At 40.9% G+C, this 22,999-nt stretch overlaps 1 protein-coding gene across 5 annotated transcripts in view; it reads right to left on the bottom strand.

The window, feature by feature from the left end:
* LOC109429189 (protein TANC2) overlaps nucleotides 1–22,999 on the bottom strand; it is a 453,344-nt gene that overhangs the window by 7,628 nt on the left and 422,717 nt on the right. For 4 of the 5 annotated variants that reach the window (XM_062856594.1, XM_062856597.1, XM_062856596.1 and 1 more), the window contains 2 exons: nucleotides 8,885–9,176; nucleotides 8,199–8,480 (listed from right to left, as the gene is read on the bottom strand). In XM_062856594.1, coding sequence (XP_062712578.1) covers nucleotides 8,199–8,480; nucleotides 8,885–9,176 — 574 coding nt within the window. The remainder of the gene's footprint in view (nucleotides 1–8,198; nucleotides 8,481–8,884; nucleotides 9,177–22,999) is intronic. The other variant, XM_062856595.1, reaches the window with a different exon arrangement.

The raw sequence follows: 22,999 nt of genomic DNA, 5'->3' as shown, positions 1-22,999 counted from the left end.
GCATTATCTGGATGGTGAGTATCCATTAAATTTGGTCGCAACCAAATCAGTAAAGACATCCCAGTTGGTTGACCGGCGATTCCTGATACGCAAAGTTTGCGAAGTAACATTCACATGTTCAAAAAAGATTTAGCGATGATCAGATATAGATTCTTCATTCGACACATGCCAAATGGTGAGCTCGTGATTAATTCTAGTAGATCAAAGCGTTGTTCAACACTTCCTCTCTAGCAGATACCACGAAGGTTAGGCAGTTACCCATGTTGAGTAATTCAAGTTCTGTACTACTTAAGTACTCCATCAAACTGAAGCCTCTCAAGTTAAAGTCTGAGCTGCTCAGATGATATGGTAAGCATTAGCATCAATGCTAACAATTAGCGAAAGTCCTTCTGAAGTGCAGTATGCGATTACTTGTTTGAAGGCATCCGTGGTAAGGGATAGTTCATCATGCGGTAAATAAACCAAACAATAGACGTATTTCCTGCTGAGGTTTCCAACAGATACATGTTAGATATTGTTGGATAATTCAGAGACGTGTGTAGCGGCAATTGCGTTTTTTGACAAGCACACATGCTCGAGGCATGACATGCGAGTCTGCAATTTTAAATTTTACGGAAAAAGGCAAACACTGGGTTCACAAGGTTTCCTAGAGAGAAATGTCCCTTACGGAAGTAAGGTTCTTGAACTAAATCCACTTGGGTTGTACCATTTTGCATGAGTCTGCAAAGAATGATCGTTGTTGTTCTTTTATGCTGAAGATTGACCTAAGCTATCCTAACCGTGGCCAAACTAAGCAAGATTAAACTCTTTGCCATCACATCACAAAAACAGCAACAACTACACCAGATTGGTATCGACTCGCCAAAACGCCGAAGGCGAGGATACACCGAATATACTGTATCATTCCATCATTTCTTCTCTTGACGATTCGAAGAGCACTGGGACAAAAAAAATCAAGAATTTGGTCCGGCTTAATTAGAGCGTATTATTTCAGAAACAAAAAAAATCGCATAAATTAAAGTTACATTTTAAAAATGTATAACTAATAGTTTTTATCTGTGCACAAGGTTCGAAATCGATGATTTTGCGATCAAAATTAAATAACTTTTTTTAGGTTGGTTCTAGAGGTTTGGCGTGTTCTACAAAGTTTTCTTGCATGTTAAAAGGCGTCTTCTGATAAAATGTAATTAATGATTAATCCCCCTAGAAGTGAGATAAAAATTTTATTTTTTCAAAACAATTTTTTAGAGGTTTGACGTCTTCGGCAAAGTTGTAGCTCATAATAAGAGAAAAAACTTCGTAGAACATGTCAAAGCTCCACCTCTTACGGTTTTCGAGATATGGAGCGTTTTGTGCGAAGTATCCCTAAAACTAGTATTTTCAGTGTAGCTTTAACAGATAAAATCCTACAGTTTTGTGACCTTCTACAAACTTGTTCAGAACGTCAAAATACACATTTCTTCGGAAGATGTCAAGTCGTTATATCTTAAAACAAAAAAGTTATAGGCAAATTTATCATATTTTAAGGTGAACTTTCACCTTAAGTAACTATTTCCGGCGCAAAATGGCGCAGATGGCTCAGTCGGTAGATGAAATATAAGACTTTTTGATATCTCTTGAGGGTGGGAACCCTCGTGGGCAAAAGTGGGAAAGGTGTTTTAAATACAAGGCAAAAACTTATTATTTTGCCTGTAATACTGTAAAATATATATAAAAAATATATAATGAGGATGCCCGCAGTAATGTTTAATGCACTGTGTTGCTTCCGGCAGAATCTTTATAAAGTTTTTGCAGAAAACAGTGAGTTTTTATCAGTAAAAATTGAAAAATCAGTAGAAAATATTGTTATAATCCGAGAGTTATAACTAAAGCTAGTTCCAAATAAAAGTATTTGAATTTCTTCAAACTTATGACAACATATGCTCAAACGATTGACTACCTACCCAATAGTCATACAATTGAATGGCTATAATGGTGAGAATAGTAAATGCGTTTTGATAAATACCTTCGCAGTTCTAATTGGCTTCTTTAGCGATGTTGAGACACTTCCATATTCTGAATCTGCATGCCAAACTGAGCCGAAATTCAAATTTTCATTAATTTTAGAGCCCGGGACCCTATTTAAAAATCAATTTCAACTTTGTATGAGAGCGATTTGTCGAATCACCCCTTGTCGCATTTTGTACTGGGCGGAGCTGTCAAGCAGTTGCCTAGCTGTCAAAAGTTGATCGAAAAATCTCTTTGAAGTTGATTTCAAGTACCGAAATAAAGTTCTAAAAATCTAAAAAAAATATAGTGGATCAGAAAATGGTGCTCTTTCGTATAAAATTAAAAAAATCAACAAATTTTCCAAAATTTTAAAACACTATTAAGATAGTTGTAATTTCGCACTCTTTAATTCACATTTTGACGATTTTCTGATGAAAACAAAGCAATATATATTTCAATTGCTCCCCAGTTGAAAGTGAGACTCGTGAATTACCCAAAAAGCTGTTAATTCGCTATCGGGCGGATCAAAGCTTCTCCTGATATTTTCCGAAACTGTGTCCGAAGTTAAACAGTCAAACAACAACAAATATAAATACATGAAAAAAATCTACTCTGTGTTTTGATGTACATCTTGAACTGTTTAATATTTCCTCTCTCCTATTCCTAACGCTACATAACTTGAATATTGCCTCGAAAAAAAACTTCAAACAGTTAATTTTAAAGTAACTTTATCAGCAATTACCTGACCATCTGATAGTTAACAATATGAATTCAAAATCATCAAAAAATATTCTGTTTGGTAAGCACAATGCTCAAAAATGTTGTTAAATATTTCCGGAAATTACACAATGCAGTAAAAGTTACTGCGAGCATCTTGATTATTATTATTTTTATTTATTTTTCTTGTATTACAGGCAAAATAATAAATTTTTGCCTTGTATTTAAAACACCTTTCCCACTATTGCCCACGAGGGTTTCCACCCTCAAGAGATAGTAAAAAGTCTAATCTTTCACCTACCGACTGAGCCATCTGCGCCATTTTGCGCCGGAAATAGTTACTTAAGGTGAAAGTACACCTTAAAATATGATAAATTTGCCTATAACTTTTTTGTTTTAAGATATAATGACTTGACATCTTCCGAAGAAATGTGTATTTTGACGTTCTGAACAAGTTTGTAGAAGGTCACAAAACTGTAGGATTTTATCTGTTAAAGCTACACTGAAAAAACTAGTTTTAGGGGTACTTCGCATAAAACGCTTCATATCTCGAAAACCGTAAGAGGTGGAGCTTTGACATGTTCTACGAAGTTTTTTCTCTTATTATGAGCTACAACTTTGCCGAAGACGTCAAACCTCTAAAAAAAATTTTGAAAAAATAAAAATTTTATCTCACTTCTAGGAGGATTAATCATTAATTACATTTTATCAGAAGACGCCTTTTAACATGCAGGAAAACTTTGTAGAACACGCCCAACCTCTAGAACCAACCTAAAAAAAGTTATTTAATTTTGATCGCAAAATCATCGATTTCGAACACTGTGCTGTGCAAATTTTGCTTTACTTCAACATAATTACATACATGTCTACAATCTTTGATCCACACTTTTAGATAAAAAACGTGAACAGCGATGGAAGCCGCAACCCAACACAGCCAAACCGAATGAATCCGCAATAAAAGAATGCAATTTATTTTTAGAACGTTACTTAATTTGGCTTTTAATTTTCTCCGTTGATAAATGCTTCATTCCCCAGCGCAAAAAGTCGGCTGTGCATTGTTGCGTAATTAATGTTTTGGTATCTGATTTGAGTGCTCTGTATTTTCAACCTGAGAAACCGTTCCGACGATCCATGCTTCGGCTTCCATTCCAGTTCTTTGTCTTTGTCTTTGTTCTCATGATGGGGTCTGTGTGTAGCGTAAAAAATCGGCCAGTCAGCGTTACATTAAAACAAGTAAATTATTGCCAATTTACTGGCTTGAAAAACTTTAGAATTCTCCCCAACCAATTTGATTACCTTTCTGTTTTACACCATTGTGCCGGGTTACGGCGGCAGTTTATTTGAGCCAAACCAACAACCAACCATGCGATTGGATCGCCCTCTTCAACAGCATGGTTGCTAAAATTTAGCAAACTCAGACACACATTCATTAGTATGGGACACGCTTGTATGGAAAAAATAAATCCTCGCTCCAGTCGACTGTTTAGATCCCATTTAGGTCCCATATGAACCGTACAAAATTTCAGCGCAATCGGTGAAACTATAATTTAGCGCAAGCGATTCAAAGTTTGCATAGGACTTACTATGGGAAAAGTTGCAGTTTCAAACAAAAAATCCCAGGGATCGCCCTTTGCCTCCTTAATTCAAATCGATCATTGCTTATTGTAGAAAAATCATTTATAAAACTTTCCTTCGAAGACCGCAAAACGATTGGATGCTTGTGGAAAAAGTTATTGATTTATTACCGATTAGTGATCCAACGAACGGCTCCTTGTTTTGCTTTATCAGCAGCACTGCTGCTGCCGTTGTTGCTTGCGGTGGCGGGAGGCACCACCACCCCCAGAAACAGCAGCATCCAAGGCAGCAGCTACAGTGCTGCTAATAATTCAAAACAAAAAGCCGTTCGTTGGGTCACTAATCGGTAATAAATCAATAACTTTTTCCACAAACAACCAATCGTTTTGCGGTCTTCGAAGGAATGTTTCATAAATGATTTTTCTACAAGAAGCGTTGATCGATTTGAATTAAGGAGACAAAGGGCGACCTCTGGGATTTTTTATCTGAAATTGTAACTTTTCCCATAGTAAATCCTATGTAAGTTTTGAACCGCTTGCGCTAAATTATACCCAGGTAACCAGTAAGCAGTTGAAATGCGCCTTTACAGCAGGTCAAAAAATGGAAATAAGTCGTATATGCGCCATAAGTGCTGCTTAAATGCAGGTTTTGGCCCAATATACGGCTGATTTAATGCTTATCTCTCAGACTATCGAAAATGAAAACGAAAATATGTGTATAATTCCACATTTCTCATCTCGCCGTCTTTTCTATCTCTCTCCCATTTCTCTTTTCTTCACTTTGCGCTTCCAAAAGAGGTAATTCATGCAATTTCGAATGTGCTGGGCAGTATTTTCATGCTAGAAGACCCCAAAAGATCGTGCATTTGAAATGCTACACAACAGCTGTCACATTTTCAGTAGCAGTTCAGTTGCTAATTTAGTACAGTTTAGCAGTTGAACTGCTATGATAGAGCAGAAAGCAGGTGGAATGAAGATATAATGCTGAAATACGGCTTGTTTAAATGCTTAGTGGTTACCTGGGTAGTTTCACCGATTGCGCTGAAATTTTGCACAGTTCATATGGGACTTAAATGGAATCAAAAAAGTCGACTGGAGCGAGAATTTGATGTGTGTCCCATACTAACATTCATCTTTGGATTGCTTGCTGCTGCTGCACACTTTCGATTACCTACTCCGAGAACCGAATTGTGATTCGCAGACCGGGCCAAGCGAGCGATGGATGCATCGATCGTCGTCATCATTGTGGTTCGATCTTCACTCCAGTCTTTCGTCCCGTCGTCGATCATCATCCGTATAGGTATCGTCTGCCCATTTCGGTCGAAGTCAATTTATCGCATATTATTGGATGCTGGCCGTGCTGACTCATCGCAAGCATAAGCGCTTTATGTGCCAAGTCTTGCACGTTCTGGGACTGTGGGGATGGTTTTGATATCGATCCGTCTGGCAATGCATCGCCTTGATATGCTGCGCACGCTGCACATCACAAATGGCAGAGGTTGCGTTTGTAAAACGATCGGATCGGAACAATGTTACAGCATAGCAACATAGATTACTTATGTTGTTTTCAGGATTCTCAGATATATGAAATATAAGATGTGCATGGTCAGTAGCGTCACCTATGTGTTAAGTACCGAATCAAATTTTACATCATCAGTAAGTCCTTGACTTATCAATCAACTTTTCTGAAAGCACAACCTTTCTATGTGATCAAGATCCTGAAGTATATGAGATTTATAATTTGCTTGCTCACTAGCGCCCCCACGTGTGGAGTTTCAAATTAAATGGCCCATCATCTGTAAGTCCTCTAGGAGGATGGCTTTCCATTCTTGATAAAAAATACTGCTATTTTATCTTGTTTCCAGTTAAGGCTATGGATCGCCAATCCGGCGGCAGGTGCGATTCCCGTTCTGGTCGGGAAAATTTTCTCAACTCCCTGGGCATAGTGTATCATTGTATGTACTTGCTTCTCAATTTACAAATTGATGCAATGGCAGGCAAAGAAAGCCATTCAATTAATAACTGTGGAAATGCTCAAAGAACGCTAGCTTGAAGATAGGCAGGGCAAGTTCCAGTGGGAACGTAGAGTCATAAAGAAGAAAAAGAAGATTTTTTATATACTGTGCATTTTACCCATCATAAAAAGAATCTGAACCTAATGCTAATTTAACCTTCCGTAACTCGCGCGGTTGACTACCTGCGTCAGCACCACGCTAATGCTGAGTACAAAAAGCGAGATTTTTTCAACGTGTTGTACAAAATACAACATCGCGATCGCTCGAGGGTTAAAACAATTTCCATAAAAGAGGAAATTTTATGAGGAAAAACTTTGCCGAAGACAGCATTGCGTTTTTTCTATCCGTTTTAGAGTTATTCACGATTTACTATTTGGTGAAATTTCGATTTTTAGGCATTTAAAAAAATCACAGAAGAACTGCCCAAAAACACATACAAAGTAAAAAATCACGTATGCTCATCAAGTTTTTGTCTTGATTGTGTTTAGGAATTATGGTGGCATCATTTATTGAATTTTTGTTTCCGTTGACAAATCCATTTTCTTTGATATAGAAAGGTACCTACTAGCGAGAAGCTTTATCATTAGGTACCATTTTGAGATGCCTTAGTTGGCCATGGCATTTTTAACGGTTATGACAATCAAACGCACGGCACATTTTCTATGTCATTTAGAAGGTTGATTTTGATTTTTAATGATGTTGTTCAAATCGTTCAAAACATGAATAAAACGTTCTAGTAGTCCCTATCATTTTGATTAACATATAGGACGATAAAAATGACGTCACTTGTTTACGTCCAAAACTGTTGTTTACCAATAACAGCCTACCTTGTCTTATTGTATGCCGTATAAGTGTTATGGTAATCAAATTGTTCTAACCTTGGATAACATTACGTTAACTCACTGGTTCATCTTAACCCACCCGTTTCAATTTGCCTTGGTGTATCTTATTTTCGGTGTTGGTAAGATAGTTCATTTCAGTAAATGTAAAAAAAGACATGCTCCGCTTTTTAGAATGTCTTGAATTAAAATTTACTTAGTATCTAAAAACTGGTATTCTTACGTAAGATGTTCGTAATCGCGATTGGGGTTTAGGTTTAAAAACCCCCCAGAGCCAAAATTTCTGGAAAAAAAATTCCAGTATAAACCGCTTTGTGGCGAAAAAAATTTTTCGGCTGCGCCGCTATTTTCAACCTACGGCTCAAATTGACTGTATATATTTACGAAATGTAAGTGTCAAATAAAACAAAGCTTTTATTGAATATCGAAAATTCCTTCCAGAGCAAATTTCTGGCTACGCTAGTCGACGGATTCAAGTGTAATTTATACCACTTCAGATTATCAGGTTCAGATCAATCACGGAAGAGCAATCATTGGCATGTAGTCAGTGTAAGCCAAGCTAAATTTTGATTCCGATGCTTTCTTGTTAAAGATTCTGAAATAAAACGAGGTGCTCAGTGGAACTTCCCGCAGTCTAAATTATCTAGGATGAATGTTTGCATCTATGTTTATTAGCCAATTTGTCCTAATCCAAACCACGTCGTTACACGTGATCGCGCGTTTGCTTGAAAATCCACATTATTTCCCACAACCACTTAGTCTTACGCAAACGTTCGAAGATTCAGGTGATTAATGGATGATCCCTTATCTGTTTTGGTGACACTGTGCACTGCGATGGACCCAAATTAACCGAGTTGGCTACCGTCAATTAGTCAATCCGAAACGAACAAGCATCGAATGAAAAATGCACAAACAGCAGACAAAATATAAAACATGAAAGCGAAATCGAAATCAGCAAAACAGTAAATAAAAATCATGTAATCCACACACAAAAGGGAAACAAAAGGAAAACCAAAAATAAAAACAAAAAGACAACAGCAATCAGAACTCGGAACAACCCGTGCCTGCTAATTGATTCAGTCCGGCGTTGGCCGTCGATGCTTGCGCTGACCAGAGGGATTTAATTTTGCCAAAAACCACCGAGGCTTTGCCCAGGCTGAGACGGTGAAATTTATGGCTATCATTAGCGTTCCGTTGTCTCTTGTGGACCGTCGTCGACGATGTCGGGGAAGTTGCTGAGGCTACTACGGTGGTGCTTGGTGACGATGTCGATGAGCGCAAATTGCCGGTTCCTGCCGCCGCGGCCGCCCGGTGATATGTGGCCGGATTTAGTAGAGACGCTAAACCTGTTTTGTGCGGAGAGTGAATTTTTATGATTTAGGGGGTTAGTCGAAAAATTGGAAAATGATGTTTATGGTGATCGTGGTTGATGATTCCTTTTTCCCGTGCGAATTCCTAATGGAAACGTTGAAAATGGATCCCCGATGCCGTGATGTTATCATAAATCCTAATAATTATAGGGTTGATGGAAAGGAAATGTCTGAAAATTCTGAAATTCGTACTATCCCCTGAATTGCTTGGTTGGCGAACAACCAGCTAAATTGGTTATCGACAGCGAATGGAGAATGCAACGGATGTTATAACATCGAGCTATATCAAGGGCAATTAAGAGTCTTGATCTCTTAATTGATCCCGAGTAGCGAACCTTTCGTGAACTGATAAAGCCTTTAAATACATCGATGCAACTTACCGGACAGTGTTGAGTTGTCCGTTGCAGCGTTACTACGGCGGTAACCGAACGGGCTTCGCAGGTTCTTGGGGCTGAAAAGTCGCCGTCGGTTTTGCGGAGGTGTTGCGCAGGCGCTGGAGGATATTTCACTGCTGCTGTTGAGTCCAGACCGCTGGGAAGGTTTCATCCCTACGCCGAACGATGTGTTCGATATGCTGGCATAGTGCGATTCCGATTTGCTGGACGCAGAAGGACACCTCGGTGGTCGGTCCTTCAATTTGTAAACGTCTGATGACATGAGATCACTTGGGCTCTGAAATGATAAGAAATAAATGTAACTTTAGCGATTTGTGAGGTGCTGATATTTGAAAGTATTAAGGAAACAGACATAACTCTAGATATAACAGTGGAGCGGACCTGGTGTGATGCCGAGGACCTGGAATCGAATCCCACTCCCGACAAACTCACAAAATGTGAGTTCTTCCTTCGGAAGGGAAGCAAAGTGTGGGTTCCGAGATGAACTAGCCTAGGGCTAAAAATCTCGTTAATACAGATAAAAAAAAATAGATATAACACTTTACTCTAGATAAACACTAAATACTAAAGTACCACAGTTTGATCACAAGTTGATCAATTTTCAATAATTATATTCGATGAAATTATGGACATTGCATATGTTATTGATATTTTTCGAAAACTTGCACTATACCCGGGCAGAAAAGAATTACAAAACAATTGCAAGTTTTACCATTCAAAAAGAATTACTTAATGGTAAAATTTGTCATTGGTTTGTTTGAAATAAGTGACAAAAGGGCAAAAATAATAACTGACATTGTTCGATAAAATAACTAAAGAATGTCAAATTTTGACATTACAATGGCAAACCAAGAACAAAAAAATAAGATTGAGAATTGCAAAATATACCATTAGGCCGATGCAAATATTAAATTTGTTTTATGTCACCCCCCCCTTCAAAAATCCCGAAATTTTGAAGGGGCGAAAAAAAAACATGGCGGCTCATGACTCCATCTTCAATAGAAAAAATGTTTTCAAGCAACAATTTTTCAATAGTCGGAAAATATTTTTTCAATAGTGGATGTAATTTTTAATTTTTCAATAGTTTTTTTTTTTCGTTTTTATTTTTTTGTTCCTTATTATTTGTTGTCCCCCCCCCTCGCACCCGATGAGAGGTCTCGGACATAAAAGAAATATAATATTTGCATCGGCCTTATTAAGTTATTGAAAATAGAACAATATCAAAATCAGTTATTCCCTTGTCATCCAAAAGAAGGGTATATTAAGTTGTTTATTCCAATAACAAAATGAAAACTTATAAGTTTTTTTGGATGGAAAGTAATCGCAAACAAATATCAAAAATTACCATTAGAATAACCAAAATTCAAATTTTGTCATTATGTTGATCTTGATAAGTGCCAAAACTGCGAGTTCATCAAACTCGCAAAAGGTCAACAATATCTCACCAATTGCAAAATTTGTTATGATAGCAAAATAAGACATTCAGTAGTTATTCTTCCAAATTTTAAAATGACAAGCGAATGGCATATTTTGATATGATATCATATTATGCGATTCACATGTTGTTTTAAGTTCTTCATGAAGAACTCATGAATGGCAAAATAAATTATGACAATAAAATTTGTTATTCTTTTGTTTTTGGTTTGCCATTCACCTCTACCCGGGTAAGGACTTGGGTTTGGGTTCTCTCTCTCTCTCTTCTTGGCGTAACGTCCTCACTGGGACAAAGCCTGCTTCTCAGCTTAGTGTTCTATGAGCACTTCCACAGTTATTAACTGAGAGCTTCCTCTGCCAATGACCATTTTGCATGCGTATATCGTGTGGCAGGCACGAAGATACTCTATGCCCAAGGAAGTCAAGGAAATTTCCTTCACGAAAAGATCCTGGACCGACCGGGAATCGAACCCGTCACCCTCAGCATGGTCATGCTGAATACCCGTTAGACCTGTGCGCCGACTATATTTTGCTCGGCGGCGGCGTGAGGGCCATTTTTGACCGGCGGCGGCGGCGTCATCGGCGTCACGCCGGTGCCAGCTTTCGGCGGCGGCGGCGGCGGCGTGAATCGGCGTGACCAAAATTTGACCATACTGTTAACATTGGCAAAGCAAAGAAGTTGTCATTGCGCTCTATAATTTGTAGTCTGAACTTTTTTATGACCATTGATGACATGAACGATTATGTTAGAATGAATACCTTTATTTTATTTCTGTTCGGGTCCGTCACTGATACCAGTGATTGGAGCTATTGAGACATTACCGGTATCCTTAGTGTAATGTGTGTTGCATTACTTCATTGCAAATGAAGGGCAATAAAATATCGATTTTATTTTGTTTTCTCAGAACCTTCAGAAGCTATCAAACTTCATTATAAGGTCACACTATTGACACTAAGGAGTTCCCGAATGGTTTCAAAGAGGAATCTCAGAATAAATTCCCGGAGGAGCCTTGAAGCAACTCCTGAAGGAATCCATCAAGACATTTCTCGACTAATCTCTGCAGCAACTGCTGTATAAAACCCTGAAAAAACTTCTACAGTAATCTCTGATGGTTCAAGAATCTCTCTTGGAGAGATCCCTGCAGAAATTTCTGAAGAAATCCCTGATTGGAGTTTTAGAAGAATTTCAGAAGAAAACCAGCACGGATCTTCTAAAGATTTTTTTTTTAGTTTTTATTTTTGTGTATTTTAACTTAGATGCTAATTCTAACTCTTCTAAAGAAATTCTATGAGGATTTCCCAAAGGAATTCAATAAGGAATCCCAAGGGAATTACAGCAGGCATTCCCAAGGGAATTCCAAGAGGAATCCCCGACGGAATTTGCGTGCGAATTTCTAAAGAAATTCGAGAAGGAATCTCCTAAGGATTTTTAAGAGAAATGAACAAAAATTTCCAGCAGGGATCCTCAAAAGAATTCCAATGGGAATTTCCAAAGGAATTCAAACAGGATCCTCAAGGGATTTCTAGGAAAAAGGAGGAATCCCCGAATGAATTCCAAGAGGAATGCCAGATAGAATTCCAGGAGAAATTATTTAAGGAATTTCAGGATGAATCATCGAAGGAATTCCGTAGGAAACCCCGCAGGAATTCTAGGAGGAATCTCCGAAGTAATTTGAAGAGACATTATTAGGAAATCCTCAAGGAATTCCGGGAGTAATCCCCGAAGCAACATCAATTTTAGGAGGAATCCTCGGAGGAAGTCTAGAAAGAATCCCCGAATATATTACAGGAGAAATCCACGCAGGAATCCCAGAGGGCGCCACCGAAGGAATTTCGCGATAAATCTCCGAAGGAATTACAAGCGGAGTCCTCTAAGGTGTTTCAAGTGGAAACCCCGAAGGAATTCTAAAAGGAATCTCCATAGGAAGTCCAGGAGAAATATCCAAAGAAATTCAAGAAGCAATCCTCGAAGGAACTCTAGGAAGAATCATTGAATACCAGTAGGAATTTCCGAAAGAATTGTAAGAGAAATCACCGAAGAAATTCAAGAACAAAATCCTGGGGGATTCCTTTTGTAATCTGAAGCAATTTCAGAAAGAACCTCCGAAAGAATTCTAAGAGGAATCACCAAAGAAATTCTAGGAGGAAACCCCGAAGGAATTCCAGAATGAATCCACGACGGAATATCAAGAGAAGTCCCTGAATAATCCCAGGAGGATTTTATGAAGGAAGTCCAGGAGGAATCCCCAAAGGAATTACAGAAAAAAAATTAAGGGAATTCGAGAAGAAATCCCCAAAGTGTTTCTAAGAGGAACCATAAAGAATATCCTGGAGGAACCCTTGTAGGATATCCATAAGAAATACCAGAAATAATTCTAGGAGAGGTTCTCGCAGGAATTTCAAGAGGAATCCCCGAAAGAATTCCAGGGTGAACTTCCAAGCCAATTAAAGAAAGAATCCCTAAAGGATTTCTAGGAGGAATCAACGAAAAATATCCAGAATAAATCTCTTAAGGAGTTCGAGGAAAAAATCCTGAGAGAATTCTATGAGAAATTATCGAAGAAATTCCAAGAGGAATCCCCGAAAGAATTCCAGAATAAATTCCCGAAGGAATTTTAGGTGGAATCTCCAGAGGATTTCCATGAGGAATTCCTGGAGGAATTCCATTAGGGATCCCCGAAGAAATTCCAAGAGAAATCCCCGAAGGAAGTCCAGGAGGAATCTGAAGGAAGTCCAGAAGGAATTCCCGACGCAATTCCTGGAAAATTCCTGAAGGAATTCCAGGAGATATCCCCGAAAAAAATCCAGGAGAAATCCCTGCAGGAGTCCCAGGGGGAGCCTCTGCAGGAATTCTGGGGGAAATTTCCAAAGGATTTCAAAGCGAAAGACTCGAAGAATGTTCAAGGGGAATCCCTAAAGGAAGTACAGGAGAAATTTCCGTAGGAATTCTAGAAGAAATCCGCGAAGAAATTCAAAGAGAAATCCTACACCGAATTCCGGGAGGAATCCCCGACCGATTTATAGGAGAAATCACTGAAGCAATTTCAGAAGGAAACCCCGAAGGAATTCCAGGAGGACTCCTGAAGGAATTCAAGAGGAATACTCGAAAGAATTCCAGAAGAAATTCTAGAAGGAATTCTAGGAGGCATCCCCAGAGGATTTCCATAAGGAATTCCTGATGACATTGATGATTCAATCGCTGCGAATTGATGTGTTGGTGGTTCAATCGATGAACCACCATCACATAAGGAATTCCTGGAGGATCCCAGGAGGAATCTCCGAAGCAATTTTTAGGAATTTCCGAAGGAATTCCTGAAGGAATCTGCGAAAGAATTTCAGGAGAAATCCCCGAAGGAAGTCTAGGAGGATTCCCTATATGAAGTCTAGGAGAAATTTCTGGTCGAGTTTTATGAGGAATCCCCGAAGTAATTCCTGGAGGAATCTCCGAAAAAATTCTAAGTGGAATCAACAAAGAGTTCCAGGAGGTGCCGCGAAGGAATTCCAGGAGGAATCAACGACAGAAAATTAGGAGGAATCACCGAAAGAATTTTAGGAGAAATCCTCGAAGGAAGCCTAGTAGGAAACCCCGAAAGAAAATCTAGGAAGAATCCCCGGAGGTTTTCAAGAGGAATCTCTCGGATCTTTCCAGGTAGGTGAAAGGATTTGCAGGAGGTATTCTGTAAAGAATTCCTGGAAGAATTCCAGAGAGAAATTGAGGAATTCCATGAAAAATCCCTCAAAAATATCCTTGCGATATGGATGATTATACTGCCTTGAATCGCATATCTGTCCCATTTGCATAGGAAATCCAGCAAACATGGGACTGATATGCGGTTCATGACAGTATAATTCTAAGGAAATGATTGAAAGAACTCCAACAAGATTCCCTGAAAAAACTCTTGAAGGAATTCCTGGAAGAGCTTCTGGAGAAATCTCTGATGTAACTCCTGGAGGCATCCGTGAGTCTCCCTGAAAAAATCCCAATCTCAATCTACAATCTGAAAGAACCCCAGGAGGGATCCCAAGAAGAACTTCCAGAAGAATTCCTCAAGGAACTTCTCGAGGAATTCCCTTAAGGATATCCTGAAGGAATCTTGGAAGGAACCCTTACATAGGAATCCCTAAATAACCTTCTGGAGTAATCCCTGAATTCTCCTGGATGTATCCTTGAATCTTCCTATATGATTCTTTGAAGGAACTTTTGTAAAGATTTTCGAAGGAATTTCTGTACGAATCCCTGAAGAATTGCAGGAGGAATCTCTTAAGAAACGTCTGCAAGAATCCCTGAATCTCCTGGAGGAATCTCTGATGGAACAGTCCTGCAGGAGTTGCTTAAGAAACTTCTGACTGGATTCTTGATGGATCTCCAGGCTCCTCCTGAAAGAATCTCTAAAGGGACTTCTAGAAGGATACCAGAATAAACTCCCGTTGAAATAGCTTAGGGAACTTCTGAAGGAATTCCTAATGAACACCTGGAGGCGTCCCTGAATCCTCCTGGTGCTATTAGGGAGATCTCTGAGCGATCTCCTGGAGAGACTACCGAAGAATCTCTGAAACAAATCTTGAGGCATCCCGAAGTAATTCCAAGAGGAATGTTGGAATTCTACAAAAATTTCTGAAGCATCTCCTAGACTAGTTGCTAAAGAAACTCCTATAGGAATTCCTGAAGGAACTTCAGAAAGAATCCACGAAAGAACTCGCAAACTCATCTCTGAAGGACCTTCTATGAGAATCCCTGAAGGATCTTCTCGATGAATCTCTAGGAGGCATCCTTGAAGTCTCCTGAAAAAATTCTTTGATGAGTTTTCCCTGAAGGTACTCCTGTCCAGATCTTCATGATAGATCTTCTGAAAAAAATGTTCAATGATGAAACTCCTGGAGACATCCCTGAAGAATTTTCTGGAGGAATCCCAGGTGGATCTCCTGGAAGCATCACTGAATCCTTCTGGAAGAATTTCTGAAGGAACTTCTGGAGAGATGTAAATGATGAATAATCAATAATATCTAATTAAAAAACAGTTTTAAGAGTTGAGAAATCAATTATTGTAGTCAAACTGTTATGAAAGTGATCGTGAGATTTTTTTTATCTTAACTTTATGTAAACCTAATTTTATTCGTGCACTGATCAACGGCGTGAAAAATGAAAATCGGCGGCGTGACAAACAGCGGCGTATGGCGCGCCGCCGATACCTCAGTCGGCGTCGGCGTGGGACAAAAAGTGTCGGCGGCGGCGGCGTGGCGCGGCGGCGCACAGGTCTAATACCCGTGCGTTTACCGCCTCGGCTATATGGGTTTGGGTTGCAAATGGTGAATCTGGAAGCAGCGTCCAACATAGCTCTGGTTCGCACAAGTTCCTAACTCATGCTTCCACTGGTCAGTCGATGACAAAGACCGCCAGCTAATAGTTTCATACTTTGCTGGTATTGCACCCTGTACACTATAGCCCTTCTGACTCCAGCTAGATTGAGAACGTGCGTCTGTCCACCAAGGAGGCGCTTAAGTTATGCTTTCTCTCCCTGCAGGATTAAGTCCTGGATAGTACTATAGAGTACCCATTGAACTCAAGCTCCTCGAAGGGGAGGGGTTGCCTATTCAACTTGCTGTTGGTCGTCCCGCCATTTTCTCTGTAGTTCAAGTACAATTCGGAAGATCGTGATAGTTACGGAATCCCACCTGTCTGATTGTCCGTTTGTTATCTCAACCGGAGTGATACCTCTACTCGAGCTTTGCTCCACGAATTGGGGCATTCGAAAAGCACGTGCTCCGTAGTCTCGTCACAGTTCTCGACGGAGCCTGCATGTCCGAATCTGTGCAAATACCGAGTAAAGTACCCATGTCCCGACAGGAATTGTGTTAGGTAAAAGTTCACCTCACCATGAAGCCTGTCCAGTTCATCTATTTAAAAACGCACGGTATGAGTCTGAGTGTCCATCTACCCTAACTGGACAATTCCCATTCAAAATAGACCATGTTCTATTTGAAATTGATACAGTGAGTGCTTGGAGTTGATCGAGCTGACCTCTGCGGTTGTTCAACCCCACAACCTCCGTTTTGTGCCAGCTATCCCGTCCTCATCTAGTTCTTCATTATGCTAATCGTGTGCGCTGCTGTCAGCTCCATTTCCTCTATTGATTCGCCGTATGCCACCTTTACGCCCGGTGGAAGTGTGAGCCTCAATACACCATCATACGCCGCGATCCACAAAACCGGGCTCAGAATAGAGCCCTGAGGTACCCTCGCGCTGATGTTGTAGCTCCTTTCGCCTACCTCGGTGTCATAGATTAGCACCCTATTCTGGAAGTAGATCTCCAGTATCTGGCATAGGTTAACCGGGACTCCTAGGTATGGCGCATTCGATGGAGGCCCTGCTGACGTTGTTGAACTCATTCTTTACATCCAGCATTTGGTTACAGCCCTAATAGCGTCCACCGTCGATTGACCCTTCCGTTGTCAAGAAGGTAGATAGGTCTGTGCATGCAGTAGAACCAATCTTTATCTTTTCCTTACCGGAAATTCACCTCTGTCTAGCCACAACTGCATAGCCATTCTGAATATGTCAGGGCTAGCCTTGATGGCCGTCTTGATGGTTACTGTTGAAATACCGCCCGGACCCGGGGCATTGTTCAACTTAAGCAACTTCGCTATTGCGATGAGCTTGGCCATAGGGAACAAGGACCCATGTAGGCCTCACTTCGCTCCATTCTACCCTCATCGGTGCGTGCTCTTTGCATCCTCCTTCTAGCTCTTAGGCAAGATGCGCGGAGTTCTGCGGCGTCACATGCACGACTTAGGTTTCCGACTAAATCATTGGTGTTACCCTCCATAAGCAATCGCTCCACAAATGCCGGCTTATCGAAGAGCGAGGTCAAACATCCCCGATGACGATCGATGACCTTCGACTGAGGCCGTCTTCCTCCGTGTTCCATCCAGTATCAAATCGCCAGATGATCAATGTGCGTGTATCCATAGTCGACCCTCCAGTCCGAGCTAGGGTTCAGACCCGGGCTTTATGAGGTCATATCAATGATGGACTCTACACCGTAGGTTTTTCTGTCGCCTACGTTCGCGATATCAACGTTCAGTCTAGCCATAGCGTCGAGTAGAGCCCAGCCCCTCGCGTTAGTCGACAGGCTACCCCACTAAATCGCCCAGGCGTTGAAGTATGCACCGATGACCACGAGACTCAATCCCACTAGGGCGCTTTAGTGCGATTGAGTTACTTAGATCACCAAACCATGAAGTAAGCTACTAATACACATCAGAGTTTTTTTTTCGCAGTCGCACTACCAAGAAACAAAGAAGCAACCACATTGACCCGTTTCGAAAGTACGCAGAACTTTACCTGCTCCCGGATTCCCATGGTCGTTTTATTTTTCATTTGAGTACGTGCTTCTCGGACTCCAAGGGGGGAATGATTTATTTCCGTACACAACGGGCAACATGAATCAGCTGTCACATCGCATGTAATGCATATCGCAAACGGTAGCATCGCTGCTAAAAACGGTTTAATTTTTCTTCCACCCGCCCGCGGACTATTTAATGCATTGCATGGCGGAGAGAGGACGACCGGGATGGGATATAGTGAACCTTGTCCAGGTCCTGTTCTGCGGCTGCGGTAACGACGACAACGCCAAAATTGGACGTGACTGGGAAACAAGAAAGGTGACTTTTGAAGACGAAAGACCGCTTACGGTCACTGGATTTAACTGCTTTCCCCTCGCGATGCAATTATTTTTGTATTTTGTTATTGGATACGAAGCATAATTTGCTATTCTCAAGGTTTTTTTTAACAATCGAATGTTTCAAATGTTTAAAAATTATCTCAAATGAGAATATTATTTGAATTTCATTGCATTCAGCGTATGTACTGAAGCATCATTATGGCAATGAGTGCATCGCGGACAACCCGACCTTTTTTATATTGCACCTCACAGTAGGGTTTCTGTTGCACCCGTTTTGGAAGAGAAACTGAAACGGGATAATTTCTTATGTGATTGCCATTTTCGGTGAAAATCGGTCAGCGACCGGTGACTGACTGCGACTGGCGTGGATGTATGGTAGTGACATAAACTGTGGGTTCTATATTTAGCAAACAGAAAAAAAACGATATCACTGCACATACTTTTCGTGAGCAAGGCTTCAATTGGCTGTAGCGCATTTCTCCGAAATAAGCATGAGTATAGATGACCGCATAATTCGTATTCGTATTCGTATATACAGTAAGGACCCGATTTTGTCAGCCCCTGGTAGCATTTTGGGCTGACAAAATCGGGTACCTGACAAAATCGGGACATTTTTGAAAACCATTTTTTATTAATGAAAAATTGTTCTGAGCACGTCAGAGATGGAGATAGATGTGGAGGGTCTGCTTTGGGTTCGTTCAAATATTACGTAACGCCAATGAGGGGGAGGGCTGCCGTAATTCTGCAAAGTGACGTAAGCGCCATACAAAATGTCGATATTTGTTGGTATATTATACATAATATCTGGTGTAAAAATAACACTGTGTTATTCCTGCTGTACTAGAATGCAAGATCTAGTCGTAATCTATCATCTATGGAAAGAAACTTAGAGTATGAGTAAGAGTTTTATGCATAATAACCAAATAATGGGCCAAAACTATTAATGTCGCTTACGTCACTTTGCAGAATTACGGCAGAGGGGGGGGGGGGTCTAGCACAGTGTTACGCTCCATACAAAATTTTAAAATTTTTCTTTCAAAAATAGTAACGCGGGGAGGGATAGCGGATAGGATCTAAAATTGCCAAATTTTGCGTTACGTAATATTTGAACGAACCTTTTATGGTAAAAAAAATCGAAAGGGTGTAAAGGGCACAGAAAAAAATGGTATTTGGCAAAACTAATGTCGTTTTCGTTTTTGCGACGGTGCTACACCGCTTCGTGCTACACTTTTCACTGGAAAAACGAATATTTTCGGTGCAGTTGCGTTGGTGTGCGTAAATAAAGACCAAAATATTGACAGCTTTGCAAACGCTGATTGGTGGACACGGTGCTCACCTGCTACACTCTCGAATTTTTGAGTGCTGCACTATCTTGAGCGGTGCAGAAAAAGTGCTACACCGGTGTAGCACGAAAATCATAAACGAACATTTTCGGTGCAAAAGTGCTGCACCGGTGTAGCACCACCGCAAAAACGAAAACGACATAACATTCAGTGCTTTTTACAGCAGAACTATTAAATCTTTTGTTTATTTTTCTTCTTGTCATAACATCCCCACTGGAACACAGCCTTCTCCTAGCTTAGCAATTGTGGTCTACAGAAGACAGTTGACTCTGGTTAGCGCAGTTATAACCATAACATCTAACTTTAGCTGTCAACGAATGAAAATGAAACAACATCTGAAATGTAAGTATAGACACTCATACTGTCCGAATCGGCCACGTTTCCGCTGCCTCTCCATTTTAATTTCCAGATCCTTATCTCTAAAGAATCTCTGAAGAAATCTTTGAAGAAATGTTCGGGGCAATTTTTAGAGAAACTTCCCGAGGATATACGGAACGTAACCCCCAAGACATTCCCGAAGGGATCCCGTAAGTAGTTTCTGCGAAAACCTTTGCAGGAGCTCCCCATAAATCACTTAAGTAATTTCTGAAAGAATCCTTACTGCAATCTCCGTAGAAATCTTTAGAAGCATTTCTTTAGCATTTTCTTAAAAATCATTGAAAGAATCCCTATTGCAATCTTTGAAGAAATCCCCTTGAGAAATCCATGGAGGAATTCCTGAAAAAAGTACTGGGGAAATATTTAGAGCAGTTTAAGGAGAAAACATAGCAGACACGAATTTGTCAATTTCTTGATTTTGCTTTGGCTGACCAAGCCATGTGGGAAATTACACTGTTGAAAATGCTTTGACATCCATGTGCACAACAGAACATGTGCTTGATGAACAAATTGAGATTTGAAATTATGAAAAGAAATCCACGTACTCCGGTGAGACTCGAACTCACGACTCCCAATTCGCTAGACGGGCGCTTCTATTCCTTCAAGCTACGGAGTCACTCGACTATCTCCGTCGCCAGCAGGCCTAGAACTGAACTCGATTCCACAATCGCACATGGTTATCTTCTTTTCACAATCCAAACCCCCTTCGGATGGGATTAGATGAACATCTAACACATTGTCTGTTGTGCACATGTATGTCAAAGCGGGAGAGGAAGTTATTTTTAATTGTCGAGAGCTTCGGGCACTGCCTTCCAATCACTTATTGGTATGGCAATTAGTGTGCAGTCGGACTCTCGATGGGTCGGTCCTCGGCCGACCGAATACGGTAAGGGTGACCGTAGCACCTTACAAATGTCAATTTCTTGATTTTGCTTTGGCTGACCAAGCCATGTGGGAAATTACACTGTTGAAAATGCTTTGACATCCATGTGCACAACAGAACATGTGCTTGATGAACAAATTGAGATTTGAAATTATGAAAAGAAATCCACGTACTCCGGTGAGACTCGAACTCACGACTCCCAATTCGCTAGACGGGCGCTTCTATTCCTTCAAGCTACGGAGTCACTCGACTATCTCCGTCGCCAGCAGGCCTAGAACTGAACTCGATTCCACAATCGCACATGGTTATCTTCTTTTCACAATCCAAACCCCCTTCGGATGGGATTAGATGAACATCTAACACATTGTCTGTTGTGCACATGTATGTCAAAGCGGGAGAGGAAGTTATTTTTAATTGTCGAGAGCTTCGGGCACTGCCTTCCAATCACTTATTGGTATGGCAATTAGTGTGCAGTCGGACTCTCGATGGGTCGGTCCTCGGCCGACCGAATACGGTAAGGGTGACCGTAGCACCTTACAAATGTCAATTTCTTGATTTTGCTTTGGCTGACCAAGCCATGTGGGAAATTACACTGTTGAAAATGCTTTGACATCCATGTGCACAACAGAACATGTGCTTGATGAACAACAGACAATGTGTTAGATGTTCATCTAATCCCATCCGAAGGGGGTTTGGATTGTGAAAAGAAGATAACCATGTGCGATTGTGGAATCGAGTTCAGTTCTAGGCCTGCTGGCGACGGAGATAGTCGAGTGACTCCGTAGCTTGAAGGAATAGAAGCGCCCGTCTAGCGAATTGGGAGTCGTGAGTTCGAGTCTCACCGGAGTACGTGGATTTCTTTTCATAATTTCAAATCTCAATTTGTTCATCAAGCACATGTTCTGTTGTGCACATGGATGTCAAAGCATTTTCAACAGTGTAATTTCCCACATGGCTTGGTCAGCCAAAGCAAAATCAAGAAATTGACATTTGTAAGGTGCTACGGTCACCCTTACCGTATTCGGTCGGCCGAGGACCGACCCATCGAGAGTCCGACTGCACACTAATTGCCATACCAATAAGTGATTGGAAGGCAGTGCCCGAAGCTCTCGACAATTAAAAATAACTTCCTCTCCCGCTTTGACATACATGTGCACAACAGACAATGTGTTAGATGTTCATCTAATCCCATCCGAAGGGGGTTTGGATTGTGAAAAGAAGATAACCATGTGCGATTGTGGAATCGAGTTCAGTTCTAGGCCTGCTGGCGACGGAGATAGTCGAGTGACTCCGTAGCTTGAAGGAATAGAAGCGCCCGTCTAGCGAATTGGGAGTCGTGAGTTCGAGTCTCACCGGAGTACGTGGATTTCTTTTCATAATTTCAAATCTCAATTTGTTCATCAAGCACATGTTCTGTTGTGCACATGGATGTCAAAGCATTTTCAACAGTGTAATTTCCCACATGGCTTGGTCAGCCAAAGCAAAATCAAGAAATTGACATTTGTAAGGTGCTACGGTCACCCTTACCGTATTCGGTCGGCCGAGGACCGACCCATCGAGAGTCCGACTGCACACTAATTGCCATACCAATAAGTGATTGGAAGGCAGTGCCCGAAGCTCTCGACAATTAAAAATAACTTCCTCTCCCGCTTTGACATACATGTGCACAACAGACAATGTGTTAGATGTTCATCTAATCCCATCCGAAGGGGGTTTGGATTGTGAAAAGAAGATAACCATGTGCGATTGTGGAATCGAGTTCAGTTCTAGGCCTGCTGGCGACGGAGATAGTCGAGTGACTCCGTAGCTTGAAGGAATAGAAGCGCCCGTCTAGCGAATTGGGAGTCGTGAGTTCGAGTCTCACCGGAGTACGTGGATTTCTTTTCATAATTTCAAATCTCAATTTGTTCATCAAGCACATGTTCTGTTGTGCACATGGATGTCAAAGCATTTTCAACAGTGTAATTTCCCACATGGCTTGGTCAGCCAAAGCAAAATCAAGAAATTGACATTTGTAAGGTGCTACGGTCACCCTTACCGTATTCGGTCGGCCGAGGACCGACCCATCGAGAGTCCGACTGCACACTAATTGCCATACCAATAAGTGATTGGAAGGCAGTGCCCGAAGCTCTCGACAATTAAAAATAACTTCCTCTCCCGCTTTGACATACATGTGCACAACAGACAATGTGTTAGATGTTCATCTAATCCCATCCGAAGGGGGTTTGGATTGTGAAAAGAAGATAACCATGTGCGATTGTGGAATCGAGTTCAGTTCTAGGCCTGCTGGCGACGGAGATAGTCGAGTGACTCCGTAGCTTGAAGGAATAGAAGCGCCCGTCTAGCGAATTGGGAGTCGTGAGTTCGAGTCTCACCGGAG

Source organism: Aedes albopictus, chromosome 3, assembly GCF_035046485.1.
Source record: "Aedes albopictus strain Foshan chromosome 3, AalbF5, whole genome shotgun sequence".
Classification (NCBI taxonomy): Eukaryota; Metazoa; Arthropoda; class Insecta; order Diptera; family Culicidae; genus Aedes; species Aedes albopictus.
This window is presented reverse-complemented; position numbering and strand designations above follow the sequence as displayed.